Source organism: Mobula hypostoma, chromosome 13, assembly GCF_963921235.1.
Source record: "Mobula hypostoma chromosome 13, sMobHyp1.1, whole genome shotgun sequence".
Lineage (NCBI taxonomy): Eukaryota > Metazoa > Chordata > Chondrichthyes > Myliobatiformes > Myliobatidae > Mobula > Mobula hypostoma.
The window spans coordinates 50138164-50156968 of NC_086109.1; the positions used below are offsets into that span (position 1 = coordinate 50138164).

An 18805-nucleotide genomic window follows, 5' to 3' on the forward strand; every position below is an offset into this window, starting at 1 on the left:
GCTCTAAGCCATGTTGAATATCCCTATTCAGAATCAGGCTTATTATCATCAGCATGTGTCATGAAATTTGTTAACTTAACAACAGATATTCAATGCAATACACAATATGGAAAAACAGTAAAAATAAATGAATAATTGAATCAATTACAGTGTATGTATTACAGATTAAAACGCGTGCAAAAACAAATAATATATATTAAAAAAGTGAGGTAGTGTTCATGGGTTCAGTGTCCATTTAGGAATCGGATGGCAGAGGGGTAGAAGCTGTTCCTGAATTGCTGAGGGTGTGCCTTCAGGCTTCTGTACCTCCTGCCTGATGGTTACAGTGAGAAAAGTGCATGCCCTGGGTGCTGGAGGTCCTTAATAATGGACGCTGCCTTTCTGAGACACCGCTCCTTGAAGATGTCTTGGAAACTTTTCAGGCTAGTACCCAAGATAGAACCGACTAAATTTACGGCTCTCTGCAGCTTCTTTCGGTCCTGTGCAGTAGCACCCCACCCCCCCATACCAGACAGTGATGCAGCCTTATCAGAATGCTCTCCACAGTACATCTATAGAAGCCTTTGAGTTTTTTTTTGACATAGCACTACTGCAGTCGGAATCACTGGCCTATAATTTCCTGGTTTATTTTTAGAGCCTTTCTTAACAGCAGAACAACATCCTGATTTCTTTCTTAAGTGTTCTCTTGCATTTCTTTTACTCCATAAGCACTTCATGTTCCTACCTGTCTATACCTGCTATGCACCATTTTTTTCCTTAACCAGATCCTCAATATCTCTTGAAAACCAAAGTTCCCTAAACCTGTCATCTTTACCTTTTATTTTGACAGGCACACACAAGTTTTGTACTCGCAAAGTTTCATTTTTGAAGGCCGCTCACTTAGCAAGTACACCTTTGCCAGAGAACAGCCTGTACCGATTCACACTTGCCAGATCCTTTCTCAACCTCTATCTTTTTCCATATTTACTTTGAAACTAATGTCATGATCACTAGATAGTGTCCCCCTACACATACTTCTGTCACCTGCCCTGTCTCATTCCCTAATAACAGATTAAGTATTGCACACTCTCTTATTGGGACTTCTAGTCCTTATAGAGTATGGAATTCCCAGACAATATGTGGAACTTAAAATCACCTAGCATAACAACCTTATGTTTCTTACAACAGTCTGTAATCTCTCTACAAATTTGTTCCTCTGAATGCTGCAGACTGTTGGGTTGTCTATAACATAGTCATTGATGTGGTCATATTTTTCTTATTCCACAGTTCCACCCATAAAGCCTCACTAAACAAGCTCTCCAGTCTGTCCTGTCTGAGCACTGCCATGACATTTTCCCTGACTAGTAATGCCACCCACTTAATCTGTAGAAATTTATGAGAGTCTTTGACTAAGTCCTCTCAAACTCCTAATAAAATATAGCTGCTGTCGTGCCCTCTTTGTAATTTCATCGATATGTTGGGCCCAGGATAGATCCTCAGAGATGTTGACACCCACGAACTTGAAACTGCTCCACTGGTGCTCCCTTGATGAGGTCGGTGTGTGCTCCAGCTCTTGCCGTTCAAAGTCTTGCTCACATTGACTGAGTCAGTGAAGTGACTGTGTTGGTTTCTTGCTCGAGTTGCATGAGTAAGTGAATGGACCGTCTCTCTGTTGGTTTCTTGCAGCTGGCGATGTCAAAGGTGTAATCCAATGTTCCGACGGAAATGCAGGGAGCTAGTGAAGTCCAAGTTCTTCTACTGGCTGGTGATCTTCCTGGTTTTCCTCAACACACTAATGATAGCTACTGAGCATCATCTTCAACCCAACTGGCTGACTGACGTTCAAGGTAGGAACATCACATGTGACATCCTGTCCCCAGGGATCCAGTGAATTGGCTTGCCTGTAGAAGACATGAGGTAGTGGTCATTGGGACTTACTCAGGCCACAGGTCTGCTATTGCAGGAGGTGTCCACCTTACCTGCTCATTGAAAGTTGCTTCCCCCATGATAGCTGAGCATTGACCCATTTAAGGAGCATTACTGCCTCTCCCACTAGCTGCCTTTTAGCTGATAATATATCATGGCACTCGTAGAGTTTTATCTCGAATACTGAAGTCACTCACCCTCTTTGCTGTCTGGGTCACCATGGACTAGGAGTCGTGACTGTTGCTGTGGAAACAGTGGAAGCGTGCTGTAGTAAGGTGGGGGGGCAGGCACATGCTTTAGATACATATTTGTTTCTGTGTGTAACTTGAATGGGTTACCGAATGTTTACTATCTGTCTTGTTCTATAAATTAATGGTTAACTTACTTGCTCTGTCCCCACTCAGCTAACCTGAGAATGTGAATTCACACACCTATGCCTCCGTACTGGGACCTCTGCCGTTTGTGATATACATTGTATACATTTGTTTATCGAGAGACCCGTACTGGGACCTCTGCCGTTTGTGATGTACATTGTATACATTTATTTACCGAGAGACCCGTACTGGGACCTCTGCCGTTTGTGATGTACAATGTATACATTTATTTATCGAGAGACCCGTACTGGGACCTCTGCCGTTTCTGATGTACAATGTATACATTTATTTATCGAGAGACCCGTACTGGGACCTCTGCCGTTTGTGATACACATTGTATACATTTATTTACCGAGAGACCCGTACTGGGACCTCTGCCGTTTGTGATGTACAATGTATACATTTATTTATTGAGAGACCCATACTGGGACCTCTGCCATTTGTGATATACATTGTTTACATTTATTTATTGAGAGACCCGTACTGGGAGAACCGTACTGGGACCTCTGCCATTTGTGATGTACATTGTATACATTTATTTATCGAGCGACCCGTACTGGGACCTCTGCCGTTTGTGATGTACAATGTATACATTTATTTATCGAGAGACCCGTACTGGGACCTCTGCCGTTTGTGATGTACAATGTATACATTTATTTATCGAGAGACCAGTACTGGGACCTCTGCCGTTTGTGATGTACATTGTATATATTTATTTATCGAGAGACCCGTACTGGGACCTCTGCCATTTGTGATGTACAATGTATACATTTATTTATCAAGAGACCCGTACTGGGACCTCTGCCGTTTGTGATATACATTGTTTACATTTATTTATTGAGAGACCCGTACTGGGAGACCCATACTGGGACCTCTGCCGTTTGTGATGTACATTGTATACATTTATTTATCGAGAAACCCGTACTGGGACCTCTGCCGTCTGTGATGTACAATGTATACATTTATTTATCGAGAAACCCGTACTGGGACCTCTGCCATTTGTGATATACATTGTTTACATTTATTTATTGAGAGACCCGTACTGGGACCTCTGCCATTTGTGATGTACAATGTATACATTTATTTATCGAGAGACCCATACTGGGACCTCTGCTGTTTGTGATGTACAATGTATACATTTATTTATCGAGAGGCCAGTACTGGGACCTCTGCCGTTTGTGATGTACATTGTATATATTTATTTATCGAGAGACCCGTACTGGGACCTCTGCCATTTGTGATGTACAATGTATACATTTATTTATCAAGAGACCCGTACTGGGACCTCTGCCGTTTGTGATATACATTGTTTACATTTATTTATTGAGAGACCCGTACTGGGAGACCCATACTGGGACCTCTGCCGTTTGTGATGTACATTGTATACATTTATTTATCGAGAAACCCGTACTGGGACCTCTGCCGTTTGTGATGTACATTGTATACATTTATTGAGAGACCCATACTGGGACCTCTGCCATTTGTGATATACGTTGTTTACATTTATTTATTGAGAGACCCGTACTGGGACCTCTGCCATTTGTGATGTACAATGTATACATTTATTTATCGAGAGACCCATACTGGGACCTCTGCTGTTTGTGATGTACAATGTATACATTTATTTATCGAGAGACCCGTACTGGGACCTCTGCTATTTGTGATACACATTGTGTACATTTTGTTTATTGAGGGACCCGTACTGGGACCTCTGCCGTTTGTGACGTACAATGTATACATTTATTTATCGAGAGACCCATACTGGGACCTCTGCCGTTTGTGATGTACAATGTATACATTTATTTATCGAGAGACCCGTACTGGGACCTCTGCTATTTGTGATACACATTGTGTACATTTTGTTTATTGAGGAACCCATACTGGGACTTCTGCTGTTCGTGATACATATTGTTTACATTTATTGATTGAGAGACTTGCACTGGGTCCTCTGCATTTGTGATATTCATTGTATACATTTATTTATTGAGAGACCCATGCTGGGACCTCTGCCGTTTGCCATATACATTGTATACATTTATTGAGAGACCCGTACTGGGACCGCTGTCATTTGTGGTATACATTGTTTACATTTATTTATTGAGAGAAACATGCCCTTGTAGCCCAGCGAGTCATGCAACCCAGCAGCTCACCTATTTGACCCTAGCCTAATCACAGGATAGTTTATAACGACTAATTAACAACTAATCAGTACATCTTTTGATTGTGTGAGGAAACCAGAGTACCTGGAGAAAACCCTTGCGGTCACAGTGAGAATGTACAGACTCCTTACAGACAGCTTGAGAATTGAACTCCAAAATAGCTGTAACTGTGCGAGGTGACCACTACTCTCTCACATCGTGCCCTTGTCCATTGCATTCCAAATTGGCTTGCCCATAGAAGACAGTGGGTAGTGATTGAGGTGGCTTATTTGAGCTGTAGCTCTGTGATTAGTGATGTTCGGCAGGAATTTGTACTGGGATCTCTGCTGTTTGTGATGTATATAAATGACCTGGATGAAAACATAAATATGTGGGTTAGGAAGTTTGCAGATGATATGAAGATTGGTGCTGTTGTGGATATTGTTTATGATTGGTAAAGAATACAAAGGGATATAGATTAGTTGTGGACATGGGCAGTAATTGGCAGATGGTATTTAACCCAGCCAAATATGAAGCGTTGCACCTTGGTGGGTCAAATGTAAAGGGACAGTACATTGTTAAAGGCAAGATCCTTACAATGTTGATAAGGAGGCAACATCCACTGCCTTGCCTTCGTCAACTTTCCTGGTAACTTCTTCAAAAAACGCTATAAGATTGGTTAGACATGAACCACCACGCACAAAGCCTTGATGACTATCCTATTCTGTCCATGTCTATTCAAATACTCATATATCCAGTCCCTTAGAATGACTTCCAGTAACTTTCCTGCTACTGTTGTCAGGCTCACCAGCCTATAATTTCTAGGATTATTCTTAGAGTCCTTCTTAAACAGCGAAACAACATTGACTATCCTCCAATCCTCTGGTACCTCTCCTGTCACGAAGGGTGTTTTAAATATCTCTGCTTGGGCCCCTGCAGTTTCTGCACTTGTCTCCACAGTATCTGAGGGAACTTCTGTCGGTCCCTGGGGATTTGTCCTCCCTAATTTGCCTCAAATTAGGGAGGACAGATCTCCTTCTCCTTTGTAATCTGTATTGGGTTGCTGACCTCACTGCTACTTTGTCTCCTGAGCAAATACAGATGAAAAAAATCCATTTAAGATCTCCCCCGTCTCTTTTGACTCCACACATGGATTACCATTCTGATCTTCCAGAGGGCTAATTTTGTCCCTTGCAATCCTTTGGCTAAATCCCTTATTAGTCAATTTAGGCAATGTCTGGGGTATTGCATTCTGTTCTAGTCCCCATTACAGGAGGGATGTTGAGGTTTTGGAGAGGATGTAGGAGATGTTGATCAGAATACTGCCTGGGTTAGAGGGCATCTGCTATAAGGAGAGGTTGGACAAATTTAGGTTGTTTTTTCTGGAGTGGTGGAGGCTGACGGGATATTCCTTTGGGGTCTATGAGTTTATGAGAAGGACAGATTGAGCCAATATTTTTATCCCAGAGTTGCAATCTCTAATACCAGAGGGCGTGCATCCAAGGTGAGAGAGGCTAATTTCAAAGGAGATGTGTGGGGCAAGATTTTTACATGGAGAGTGTTGGGTGCCTGGAATAGGCAAATACAGTAGACACATTCAAGAGGCCCTTGGGCAGGTGCATGGATGTGTCGGAAGTGGAAGAATATGGTCATTATGTAGGTAGATGGAATTAGGCATTGAGCATTTGATTACTAATTAGTCTGGCAGAAGGCTGAAGGGCCTGTTCCTGCACTGTTTGTTCCGTCTATCCACACCAACTGGGCCTTCCCTTTTCTCCCCTAGCACAGAGAAACTCCTCAGGCCTTCACCACGTTAAGCCACGTACCCGTCCACACCCCACCAAGCCAGAGACATCTGCTGTGGCACAAAGGTTGCCATTTGGTGCAAAGGGTCTCTGGAGTCCGGTTAACCTTCAGGTTGAGTCGATGGTACGGGGTTGAGTGGGATCTGGAATCAACCATGATGGAATGGCAGAGCAGTCTCGATGGGCTGAATGGCCTAATTCTGCTCCTATGTCTTATGGTCTTGTAACCCATGAGTGAGGAAGGCAAATGCAATGTTAGCATTCATTTTGAGAGGGCTAGAATATAGAAGCAAGAATATAATGCTGAGGCTTTATAAGGCATTGGTCAGACCACACGGAGTATTGTGAGCAGTTTTGGGCCTCTTATCTAAGAAAGGATGTGTTAGCATTGTAGAGGGTCCAGAGGACGTTCATGAGAATAATTCTGGGAATGCCAGGGTTAATGTATGTGGGGCATTTGCAGGCTCTGGGCCAGTACTTGCAGGACTTTAAACAAAAGAGTGAGGATCTCATTAAAACCTTTTAAATATTGAAAGGTCTAGATACAGTATATTTCCTATACTGGGGGAGTCTAGGACCAGAGGGCACAGCCTCAGAACAGAAGGACACCCCTTTTAGAACAGAGATGAGGAGGAATTTCTTCAGCCACAGGGTGGTGAATCTGTGGAATATATTGCCACAGACAACTATGGAGGACAAATCTTTGGGTATACTTAAAGTGGAGGTTGATTGGTTCTTAATTAGCATGAGTGTCCAAGGTCATGGGGAGCTTAATGTGAAGGAACCCTTAGGAAGCAGTGATCATAATATGATTGAATTCATACTATTTGAGAGGGAGAAGAATAACTCACATGTATCAGTATCGCAATAGAATAAAGGGAATTCCAGAGGCATGAGAGAGGAGCTTGCCCAGGTGAATTGGAGGGGGATAGGGGGATACTGGTGGGGATGATAGCAGAGCAGAGATGGCTGAAGTTTCCAGGAATAGTTCACAAGGCGCAGGATAGATATGCCCCACAGAGGAAGAAGTTCTCAATTGGTAGGGGTAGGCAACCGTGGCTGACAAAGGTAGTTAAGGACTGAATAAAAGCCAAGGAAAGGGCATAGAAGGTAGCATAAGTGAGTGGGAAGTTGGATGATTGGGAAGCTTTTAAAATCCAATAAAAGGCAACTAAAAAAGCAGGGAAAAGATTAAATATTTGGGCAAATTAGCCAATAACATAAAATAGGATACTAAAAGTTTTTTCAGTTATATAAAAAGTAAAAGGGAGGTGAGAGTTAATATTGGACCACTGGAAAATGATGCTAGTAAGATAGTAATGGGGGACAAAGAAATGGAAGATGAACTTAATGGGTACTTTGCATCAGTCTTCACTGTGGAAGACACTCACAATATGCCAGAGGTCCATGAGTGTCAGGGAGCAAGACTGAGTGCTGTTGCTATTACAAAGGAAAATGTGCTAGGCAAACTCAAAGGTCTTAAGGTGGATAAGTCACCTGGACCAGATGGACTATATTCCAGAGTCCTGAAGGAGGTTGCTGAAGAGATAAACGGATGCATTGGTCATCATCTTTCAAGAATCACTTGATTCTGTCATGGTCCCAGAGAACTAGAAGATTGCAAATGTCACACCACTCTTTAAGAAGGGAGGAAGGCAAAAGAAAGGAAATTGTAGGTCAGTTAGTCTAAGTTCAGTGCTTGGGAAAATGTCGAGGTCTATTATTAAGGATGAGCTATTGAGATACTTGGAGACTAATGATAAAATAAGTCAAAATCAGCATGGTTTCTGTGAATCGAATGTTGCCTGACAAGTCTGTTAGAGTTCTTCGAGGAAGTAACAAGCAGGGGGGACAAAGGAGAGGCAGTGGGTGTCATTTATTTGGATTTTCGGAAGGCGTTTGATAAGGTGCCTCACATGAGACCGCTTAACAAGATAAAAACCTGTTACAGGAAAGATACTGGCATGGATAGTGGAATGGCTGACAGACAGTAAGCAGTAAATGGGAATAAAAGAGACCTTTTCTGATTAGCTGCCAGTGACTAGTGGTTAGTATTGGGACCGCTACTTTTCTCACGGTTTTTCAATGATTTGGGTAATAGAAATGATAGCTTTTTGGCAGAGTTTGCAGATGATACAAAGGTAGGTGGAGGGGTAGGTAGTGCTGAGGAAGCAATGCGATTGCAGCAGGAATTAGATAGATTTGAAGAATGGGCAAAGAAGTGTCAGATGGAATACAGTGTTGAGAAATGTACGATAATGCATTTTGGTAAAAGGAACAATAGTCGTAGTCATACTTTATGGATCTCGGGGGAAATTGGTTTTTGTTACAGTTGCACCATAAATAATTAAATAGTAATAATAAAACCATAAATAGTTAAATAGTAATATGTGGTTTATGCCAGGAATAAGTCCAGGACCAGCCTATTGGCTCAGGGTGTCTGACCCTCCAAGGGAGGAGTTGTAAAGTTTGATGGCCACAGGCAGGAATGGCTTCCTATGATGCTCTGTGTTGCATCTTGGTGGAATGAGTCTCTGGCCAAATGTGCTCCTGTGCTCAACCAGTACATTATGTAGTGGATGAGAGACATTGTCCAAGATGGCATGCAACTTGGACAGCATCCTCTTTTCAGACACCACCGTCAGAGAGTCCAGTTCCATCCCCACAACATCACTGGCCTTACGAATGAGCTTGTTGATTTTGCTGGTGTCTGCTACCCTCAGCCTGCTGCCCCAGCACATAACAGCAGACATGATCGCACTGGCCACCACAGACTTGTAGAACATCCTCAGCATCGTCCGACAGATGTTAAAGGACCTCGGTCTCCTCAGGAAATAGAGACAGCTCTGACCCTTCTTGTAGACAGCCTCAGTGTTCTTCGACCAGTCCAGTTTATTGTCAATTCGTATCTCCAGGTATTTGTAATCCTCCACTATGTCCACACTGACCCCCTGGATGGAAACAGGGGTCGCTGGTACCTTAGCTCTCCTCAGGTCTACCACCAGCTCCTTAGTCTTTTTCACATTAAGCTGCAGATAATTCTGCTCACACCATGTGACAAAGTTTCCTACCGTAGCCCTGTACTCAGCCTCATCTCCCTTGCTGATGCATCCAACTATGGCAGAGTCATCAGAAAACTTCGGAAGATGACAAGACTCTGTGCAGTAGTTGAAGTCCGAGGTGTAAATGGTGAAGAGAAAGGGAGACAAGACAGTCCCCTGTGGAGCCCCAGTGCTGCTAATCACTCTGTCGGACACACAGGGTTGCAAGCACACGTACTGTGGTCTGCCAGTCAGGTAATCAAGAATCCATGACACCAGGAAAGCATCCACCTTCATCGCTGTCAGCTTCTCCCCCAGCAGAGCAGGGCGGATGGTGTTGAACACACTGGAGAAGTCAAAAAACATGACCCTCACAGTGCTCGCTGGCTTGTCCAGATGGGCATAGACATGGTTCTGCAGGTAGACGATGGCATCCTCAACTCCTAGTCGGGGCTGGTAGGCAAACTGGAGGGGATCCAACTGTGGCCTGACCATAGGCCGGGGCAGCTCCAGAACAAGTCTCTCCAGGGTCTTCATGATGTGGGAGGTCAATGCCACCGGTCTGTAGTCATTGAGGCTGCTGGGGCGCGGCGTCTTTGGCACAGGGACGAGGCAGGATGTCTTCCACAGCACAGGAACCCGCTGGAGCCTCAGGCTCAGGTTGAAGACATGAGTGTGGACAATTATGTAAATAGGCAGAAGGTTCAAACATCAAAGGTGCAGAGGGACTTAGGAGTTCTCGTGAAAGACTCCCAGAAGGATAATTTACAGGTTGATTCTGTGGTAAAGAAGGCAAGTGCATTGTTGGCAGTTATTGCAAGGCGAATAGAATATAAAAGTAAGGAATAATGCTGAGGCTTTATAAGACACTAGTCAAGCCTCACTTGGAGTATTGTCAACAGTTTTGGGCACCATATCTCAGAACGGATGTGTTGTCATTGGAGGGAGTCCTGAGGAGGTTCATGCGGATGATTCCTGGAATGAAGGGGTTAACATATGAGCAGCGATTGGCAGCTTTGGTCCTGTACTTGCTGGAATTTAGGAAGAATGCAGGGGATCTCATTGAAAGCTATAAAATGTTGGAAGGACAATTAGGAGGGGCCATGAGAAGGCCTTGGCGGGCAGGATTAAGGAAAACCCCAAGCCATTCTACAAGTATGTGAAGAGCAAGAGGATAAGATGTGAAAGAATAGGACCTATCAAGTGTGACAGTGGGAAAGTGTGTATGGAACCGGAGGAAATAGCAGAGGTACTTAATGAATACTTTACTTCAGTATTCACTATGGAAAAGGATCTTGGTGATTGTAGTGATGACTTTCAGCAGAATGAAAAGCTTGAGCATGTAGATGTTAAGAAAGAGGTTGTGCTGGAGCTTTTGGAAAACATCCAGTTGGCTAAGTCACTGGGAACAGATGAGATGTACCCCAGGCTACTGTGGGAGGCGAGGGAAGAGATTGCTGAGCCTCTGGCAATGATCTTTGCATTATCAATAGGGACAGGAGAGGTTCCAGAAGATTGGAGGGTTGCGAATGTTGTTTCTTTATTCAAGAAAGGGAGTAGAGATAGCCCAGGAAATTATAGACCAGTGAGTCTTACTTCAGTGGTTGGTAATTTGATGAAGATCCTGAGAGGCAGGATTTATGAACATTTGCAGAGGTATAATATGATTAGGAGTAGTCAGCATGGCTTTGTCAAGGGCAGGTTCTGCCTTACGAGCCTGATTGAATTTTTTGAGGATGTGACTAAACACATTGATGAAGGAAAGGAAGAGCAGTAGATGTGGTGTACATGGATTTCAGCAAGGCATTTGATAAGGTACCCCATGCAAGGCTTATTGAGAAAGTAAAGAGGCATGGGATTCAAAGGGACATTGCTTTGTGGGTCCAGAACTGGCTTGCCCACGGAAGTCAAAGTGTGGTTGTAGATGGGTCATATTCTGCATGGAGGTCGGTGACCAGTGGTGTGCCTGAGGGATCTGTTCTGGGACCCTTACTCTTCGTTATTTTTAAAAACAACCTGGATGAGGAAGTGGAGGGATGGGTTAGTAAGTTTGCTGATGAAACAAAGGTTGGAGGTGTTGTGGATAGTGTCAGAGGTTACAGCGGGACATCGAGAGGATGCAAAACTGGGCTGAGAAGTGGCAGATGGAGTTCAACCCAGATAAGTGTGAAGTGGTTCATTTTGGTAGGTCAAATACGATGGCAGAATATAGTATTAATGGTAAGACTCTTGGCAGTGTGGAGGATTAGAGGGATCTTGGGGTCCGAGTCCATAGGATGCTCAAAGCAGCTGTGCAGGTTGACTCTGTGGTTAAGAAGGCGTACGGTGTATTGGCTTTCATTAATCGTGGAATTGAATTTAGGAGCCGAGAGATAATGTTGCAGCTATATGGGACCCTGGTCAGACCCCACTTAGAGTACTGTGCTCAGTTCTGGTCGCCTCACTACAGGAAGGATGTGGAAGCTATAGAAAGGTTGCAGAGGAGATTTGCAAGGATGTTGCCTGGATTGGGGAGCATGCCTTATGAGAATAGGTTGAGTGAACTCGGCCTTTTCTCCTTGGAGCGACGGAGGATGAGAGGTGACCTGATAGAGGTGTATAAGATGATGAGAGACATTGATTGTGTGGATAGTCAGAGGCTTTTTCCCAGGTCTGAAATGGTTGCCACAAGAGGACACATGTTTAAGGTGCTGGGGAGGAGGTACAGAGATGTCAGGGGTAAGTTTTTTACTCAGAGAGTGGTGAGTGCATAGAATGGGCTGCCGGCAATGGTGGTGGAGGTGGATACGATAGGGTCTTTTAAGAGACATTTAAATAGGTACATGGAGCTTAGTAAAATAGAGGGCTATAGGTAAGCCTAGTAATTTCAGCCGGAATGGTATTACCCACCGAACTCCTCTTCTCCAAATCTATTAACAACCAAAAAAGAACAACCACCATTACCGAGGCATTTTTCAGGGCAACTCTAAGGTGGCACTATGATTTTTTCTAGCTTTGAACCCGCTCTCTAATTTACAGAATTAGATGAGAATAGAGAATCAACTTAGAGACAACCAAATGAATTATACCTTGACACACCTTCTTTACATGGGTGATTTGAAATTATATGCTCCCTCATCAGTATAACTAAACTAATCCAAATAGCAGAATTATTTTCAAAAGATATAAACATGAACTTTGGACTGGATAAATGCATAACATTAAACATAGAGAAAGGCGCAATAGAGCCAATAGAGTAGAAAACAGAGCAGCAGGATACAATACAACCGATGGATGAATATGAAACAGATGAGTAGCTGGGATATCAACAATCAAAGAAGATAGATCATAGTGTGATAAAGGGAAAACTTTCCACAGAATTTACTTCAAGGCTGAAGAAAATCTGCCAAACAGAGCTCAACGGTAAAATTATTAAAAAGGCATTAAACACCCTTGCGATATTAATGCATTCTTTTGGCATAATATCTTGGTCCAAACCAATCTGGAAAATTTATGAAGAAAAATAAGAACTGAAATGACAAATTAAAAAAAAACTATGTACACTCGAACGCACTTAGATTAACACTACCTAGGGCAGAAGGAGGAAGAGGAATAACAAACATAAAAAATTTACACGACAGTCAGATAAAACTTCTAAGGATATATTTTCATCAACAATAACAGGATTCAGTACTCCTTGAAAGCATATGCAATTCTGAAAAGAAGTACACACCTCTAAACTTAAATGAAAACACAATGCAGAAAAATGACGAAATGATCATAGAAACATGGAAAACCTACAGCACAATACAGGCTCTTCAGCCCACATTGCTGTGCCGAACACGTACTTACTTTAGAAATTATCTAGGGTTACCCATAGCCCTCTATTTTTCCAAAATCCATGTACCTATCTAAGAGTCTCTTAAAAGACCCTATTGTATCAGCCTCTACCACCGTCACCGGCAGCCCATTCTACACACTCACCACTCTCTGCATAAAAAAAACTTACCCTGGACATCTCCTCTGAGCCCTCTCATGCTAGCCATTTCAGCCCTGGGAAAAAGTGTCTGACTATCGATGCGATCAATGCCTCTCATCATCATATACACCTCTATCAGGTCACCTCTTATCCTCCATCGCTCCAAGAAGAAAAGGCCAAATTCATTGAACCTATTCTCATAAGGCATGCTCCCCAATCCAGGCAACATCCTTGTAAATCTCCTGTGCACCCTTTCTATAGTTTCCACATCCTTCCTGTAGTGAGGTGACCAGAACTGAGCACAGTACTCCAAGTGGGGTCTGACCAAGGTCCTATATAGCTGTAACATTACCTCTCGGCTCTTGAACTCAATCCCATGGTTGATGAAGGCCAATACACCATATGCCTTCTTAACTACACTGTCAACCTGTGTTCGACTCGGACCCCAAGATCCCTCTGATCCTCCACACTGCCAAGAGTCTTACCAATAATATACTATATTCTGCCATCATATTTGACCTACCAAAATGAGCCACCTCACACTTATCTGGGTTAAACTCCATCTGCCACTTCTCAGCTCAGCTTTGCATCCTCTCAATGTTCCACTGTAACCTCTGACAGCCCTCCACACTATCCACAACACTCCCAACCTTTGTGTCATCAGCAAATTTACTAACCTCATCCAGGTCATTATTAAAAATCATGAAGAGAAGGGGTCCCAGAACTGATCCCTAAGGCACATCACTGATCACCAGCCTCCATGCAGAATATGTCCCACTACAACCACTCTTTGCCTTCCGTGGGAAGTCCGTTCTGGATCCACAAAGCAATGTCCTCTTGGATCCCATGCCTCCTTACTTTCTCAATAAGCCTTGCATGGGGTACCTTATCAAATGCCTTGCTGAAATCCATCATTGTAGAAGAAAAAGTTAACCAATGGAAGTCATCTCCAGGATCCGGGCAGCAAGATGTTAACAAGGTCAAGCTCCTGGCTCAGAGTTGGAGACCTCTGCCCAGAAACAGAAGGATTTCCTTGTGGCAATACAGTACCGGGTGGTTAACACAAAAATATCAACAATACATAATGAAAAGGCAACAAATACAAAACAATAAATGCAGAAAATGCCAAGAGAAACCAGCAACAATCCAACACATTACAGCATCCTGCAGCACTTTAACTCAATCTGATCACATATACAGGAACAATCAAGTTGGAAACATCTTTCACCAAAATCTTGCTATAAAATACAAACTCATAAAAGACACCATTCCTTACTATAAATACAGTATAAATACAGATCTAGTTTTAGAGTGAGAGTCCCACAAATTATATTACAGATAGGACAATCCATATTAACCGCTCGATATAATATTACATGATAAACAAGCAAGAACAATTTACTTTTACTTTACTTTATTGTTGCCAAACAATTGATGCTAAAGCATACAATCATCACAGCAATATTTGATTCTGCGCTTCGTGCTCCCTGGAGTACAAATCGATAGTAAATATTAAACATTTAAATTATAAATCATAAATAGAAAATAGAAAAGGGAAACTAAGGTTGTGCAAAAAAATCGAGAGGCAGGTCTGGATATTTGGAGGTTACAGCCCAGATCCGGGTCAGGATCCGTTCAGCAGTCTTATCACAGTTGGAATGAAGCTGTTCCCAAATCTGGCTATACGAGTCTTCAAGCTCCTGAGCCTTCTCCCGGAGGGAAGAGGGACGAAAAGTATGTTGGTTGGGTGGGTCGTGTCCTTGATTATCCTGGCAGTACTGCTCCGACAGTGTGTGGTGTAATGTGAGTCCAAGGATGGAAGATTGGTTTGTGTGATGTATAATAGATACAATGTAGCCATTCCAAACACACATAACATACAGAAATTAGTAAGTGAAAAAGACCAGAAACATGCTGAATGAAAAGAGGAAATGGAAAGACTATGAAACATGAACAGGGTATACACTGTCCCAATAATAATATCTCCAACAATTAGACCTACATGGCAATATCTATGTAAATCACCAGAAAGCCACAACACTAAACACCACTAGAATAGTCTGAAAGTTCCTAGCAATTGAGAAATGAATATGCTTGGCCATGCCCATACCTCAGGTTTTTCCAGTTAGGGGTGAGAAAAAATAAAAATAATAAATAAGCAATAAATATCAAGAACATTAGATGAGGAGTCATTTATCTTATGAGTTTGTATTTTAAAGCACTATTTTGGTGTGAAACGCTCAGGTTCTGTCGGCTGGGAAGACCATCTCTGGCCCCGCCAAACGTGTGAGATTGAGGTGTGAGCTCACCCGAAACCCCCTGTTTGGGTGGATGCTGCGCGACTTGTTACCCTGTTACATGAGTACACCCAATGAGCGGCCCTTGTAGGCGCTGATCTCTGAGCAATCCATAGGTCTTTTCAACTCCCAAGTGTCCAAAATCATCGTGAAGTGACTTCAACACGACCCTCAGGTAGAACCAGCTGGGAACGCCAAGGCCAGTCCAGAGGCTTTGTGACCCAGTATAGGATCTGGTTCCTCAACTCCAATCTGGGCCATTCTCTCAGTAATGGAGGCACCACAGCGTGTTTCATCTTCTCTGCTTGGGCCACGTCTTGCTTTTCGACCGCTGACCAAATGGTACCGACGCCTGGGTCGTCTCACTGAGCAACTGCCACTTCCCAACTCAATTCCTGTAAATGATTTGTCTTCAGAGCAGTCAGGTTACAGTAAGCTTGTGGAATGGCACCATGAGAAGCTCCCAATTGATCTACCGCTCGTTCTGCCCTTGCCTTCCCTCTGCCTTCACCGTAACGGCAAACTGGCACATGGCTTTCATCCCAGGGTGAACGGTCTCCCACTCTCCCTCCCTGTCCAGCTCTTCACGTACAAGTTGTGACAAAGCATCAGCGACAATGTTCCTGCTTCCTGGCCGGTTCTTCAGGCTGAAATCATAGGCAGCAAACACCGCCAACCACCGATGGCCTGTGGCATCCAATTTCGCCGGGGTCAGGATATAAGTTAGGGGGTTGTTGTCCGTCCTTACTTCAAACTTGGCACTGTAGAGATAGTCACTCAACTTATCCACCACAGCCCATTTCAATGCCAGAAACTCCAACTTGTACATGGGTTAGTTTTTCTCAGAGGGCGACAGACTCCGCCTGACAAACACAGCAGGTCTCAACCCGGTGGCCTGATCCTGATACAGGACACCCCTAAGCCCTCACTGCTGGCATCTGTGTGCAGTACATATGGCAATCGGGGGTCTGCAAAAGCCAGCACAGGTACCTGTGTCAGCATCTCCTTTAGCGACTGAAAGGCCTCTTCACATTTCACATCCGACCTTGGTCCAAAAGGCTCCAAAGAGCTAAGGTGCTCTTTACCCTCCTCTCCTTTTGTCCTCCTCCCTTTCTTCCCCAAGGGAGAGTAACCACACAGAAGCTCATTCAATGGGTGACTCACTTTTGCATAACCCTTCACGAACCTCTGATAGTGACCACAGAACCCTAGGAAGGAGCGTAGGGCACTGACAGTCTAGGGTCTTGGCCAGGTTGTCACCGCTTCTATCTTAGCAGGATCTGTAGCTACTCCAAATCCGTGAGACTATGTGCCCAACATAGCTAACAGACCTCTTGCAGAACTGGCACTTGTCTAGGGAAAGCTTTAACCCTTCAGCTTTCCGGTGGTCCAGCACCTTCAGTAGCCTTGCTTCAAGTTCCTCCAAGATGGACCCGAACACTAAGGTCATCCAGATACAACAATACCTCGAGCAAGTTCATATACCCCGCTGTCTTCCCCATGACACACTGGAAGATCACAGGTGCTCCTGAGGTGCCCTGGGACATACTTCTGAAGTGGAAGAATCCCAGTGGACATATAAATGCCATCACTCAGGTTCTGTCGGCTGTGGAAGACAATCTCTCGCCCTGGCAAACGAGTGAGATTGAGTTGTGAGCTCACCCAAAACCCCCTGTTTGTGTGGATGCTGTGTGATCTGTTCTCCCATTACAAATCAGTACCATGAAATAACAGACAGTACAGCATACACAATTAAATGATTTAGCTTTATAATTCTTAATTTGAGTAAAGGGTTAGTGAAGAAAAAGCAAAAAAAAGAAAAGGGCCTATTTTAATGAAGCAGTTTCATCGGGGAATATGGGAATTTGTGATGGTGCCTCCATATTTTGATCGTTGAAGCTAGCATAAAAGGCATTGAGCTCATCTGGGAGCGAAACCTTGTCACATACGTCACTTCCTTTCATTGTAGGAAGTGATGGTATTCAAGGCTCGAGCATCCTACAGTGATTCACCTATAGGATTGCCACTTCCCATGTGCGATGGCTTTCTGAAAGTTGTACCTGGATGTCTTGTGTTTTACTTAGTTGCCAGACCTGAATTCCACTGATCTGGCCCTCAGCAGTTTGTAGTTCTTCCAGGGTTTCTGGGTTGAGAAATTTCTGAATGATTTTGTGGGGACACACTCCTCTATGACTGTTTTTGTAAAGTCTGTGACAACCATGGTGTATTCGTTCAGATCCTCTGATGAGTCCTTGAAGATAGCCCAGTCCACTGACTCAAATCAATCCTGTAGCCGCTTCTCTGCCCCATGACCTTCTCTTTGTTGTCCTTATCTCTGGAACCTTGCTCTTTTGCCTCTGACTGTATGCAGGTAAGAGGAGAGCAACTGAGTGATCAGATGTCCCGAAATGCAGTCTTGGCATGGAAAGGTAGGCTTTCCTAATTGTAGTATGGCAGTGGTGGAGTGTGTTGGGACACCTGGTGCTGCAGGTGATGTGTTGATGATAATTGGGCAGAGATTTCTTCAAACAAGCTTGACTGAAGTCCCTGACAACACACCAAATCTCATCAAACTCCTAATGAAATATCAGCATCAATAGTGTTATTCTCTGTGCTGTCCTCACTAATGATATCTCTATCTCTATTCTAATGTTACGTTCTCTATTACTGCTCCCTTTCTTTATCACTTCCACCTCATTGATATCACTCTCTCTAACCCTCACTACCTTTATCAAATGAGATTTACGAGAATGATTCTGGGATTGAAAGAGTTAACATATGAAGAGAATTTGATGCTTTGAACAGTAAGGGAGATTTTATTGAAACCTATCGACTATTGGAAGGCCTAGAGTGAGTGGATGTGGAGAGGATGTTTCCAGTAGAGGGGGAGTCAAGGACCAGAAGCACAACTTCAGAATAGAGGGACGTCCATTTAGAATAGAGCTGAGGAGTAACTTCTTAAGCCGGGGGTGGGGTGGGGGGAATGGAGAATGAGTACCCCAACTGGATGGACCTACAGATGAAGACCCACGCTGTTGATCAACTGACCATAAGTAGGAAAGAAACTGCGTAGTCTGAGACTCCATCAGGCCAAGATGAGATGTTTGAACAAGGAGCTGCGGGTACAGTGCACAGGTCTGACGCAGGAGGAGCCAGACCTGGAGTCACCCCACAGTGCCCTGAACCTCCATGTACCCAAGCCCAGAGCTCAACCATAGCATCAGACCACGGTCAGGTGAAACTGGCAAGCAAGGATGAGTGGCATCAGAACATGGTCAGGTGAAACT

General features: G+C 43.8%; 1 protein-coding gene across 2 annotated transcripts in view; it reads left to right on the forward strand.

The window, feature by feature from the left end:
- Positions 1-18805, forward strand: part of cacna1sa (calcium channel, voltage-dependent, L type, alpha 1S subunit, a) — a 469610-nt gene that overhangs the window by 139513 nt on the left and 311292 nt on the right. For both annotated transcript variants that reach the window (XM_063065671.1, XM_063065672.1), the window contains exon 10: positions 1666-1826. In XM_063065671.1, coding sequence (XP_062921741.1) covers positions 1666-1826 — 161 coding nt within the window. The remainder of the gene's footprint in view (positions 1-1665; positions 1827-18805) is intronic.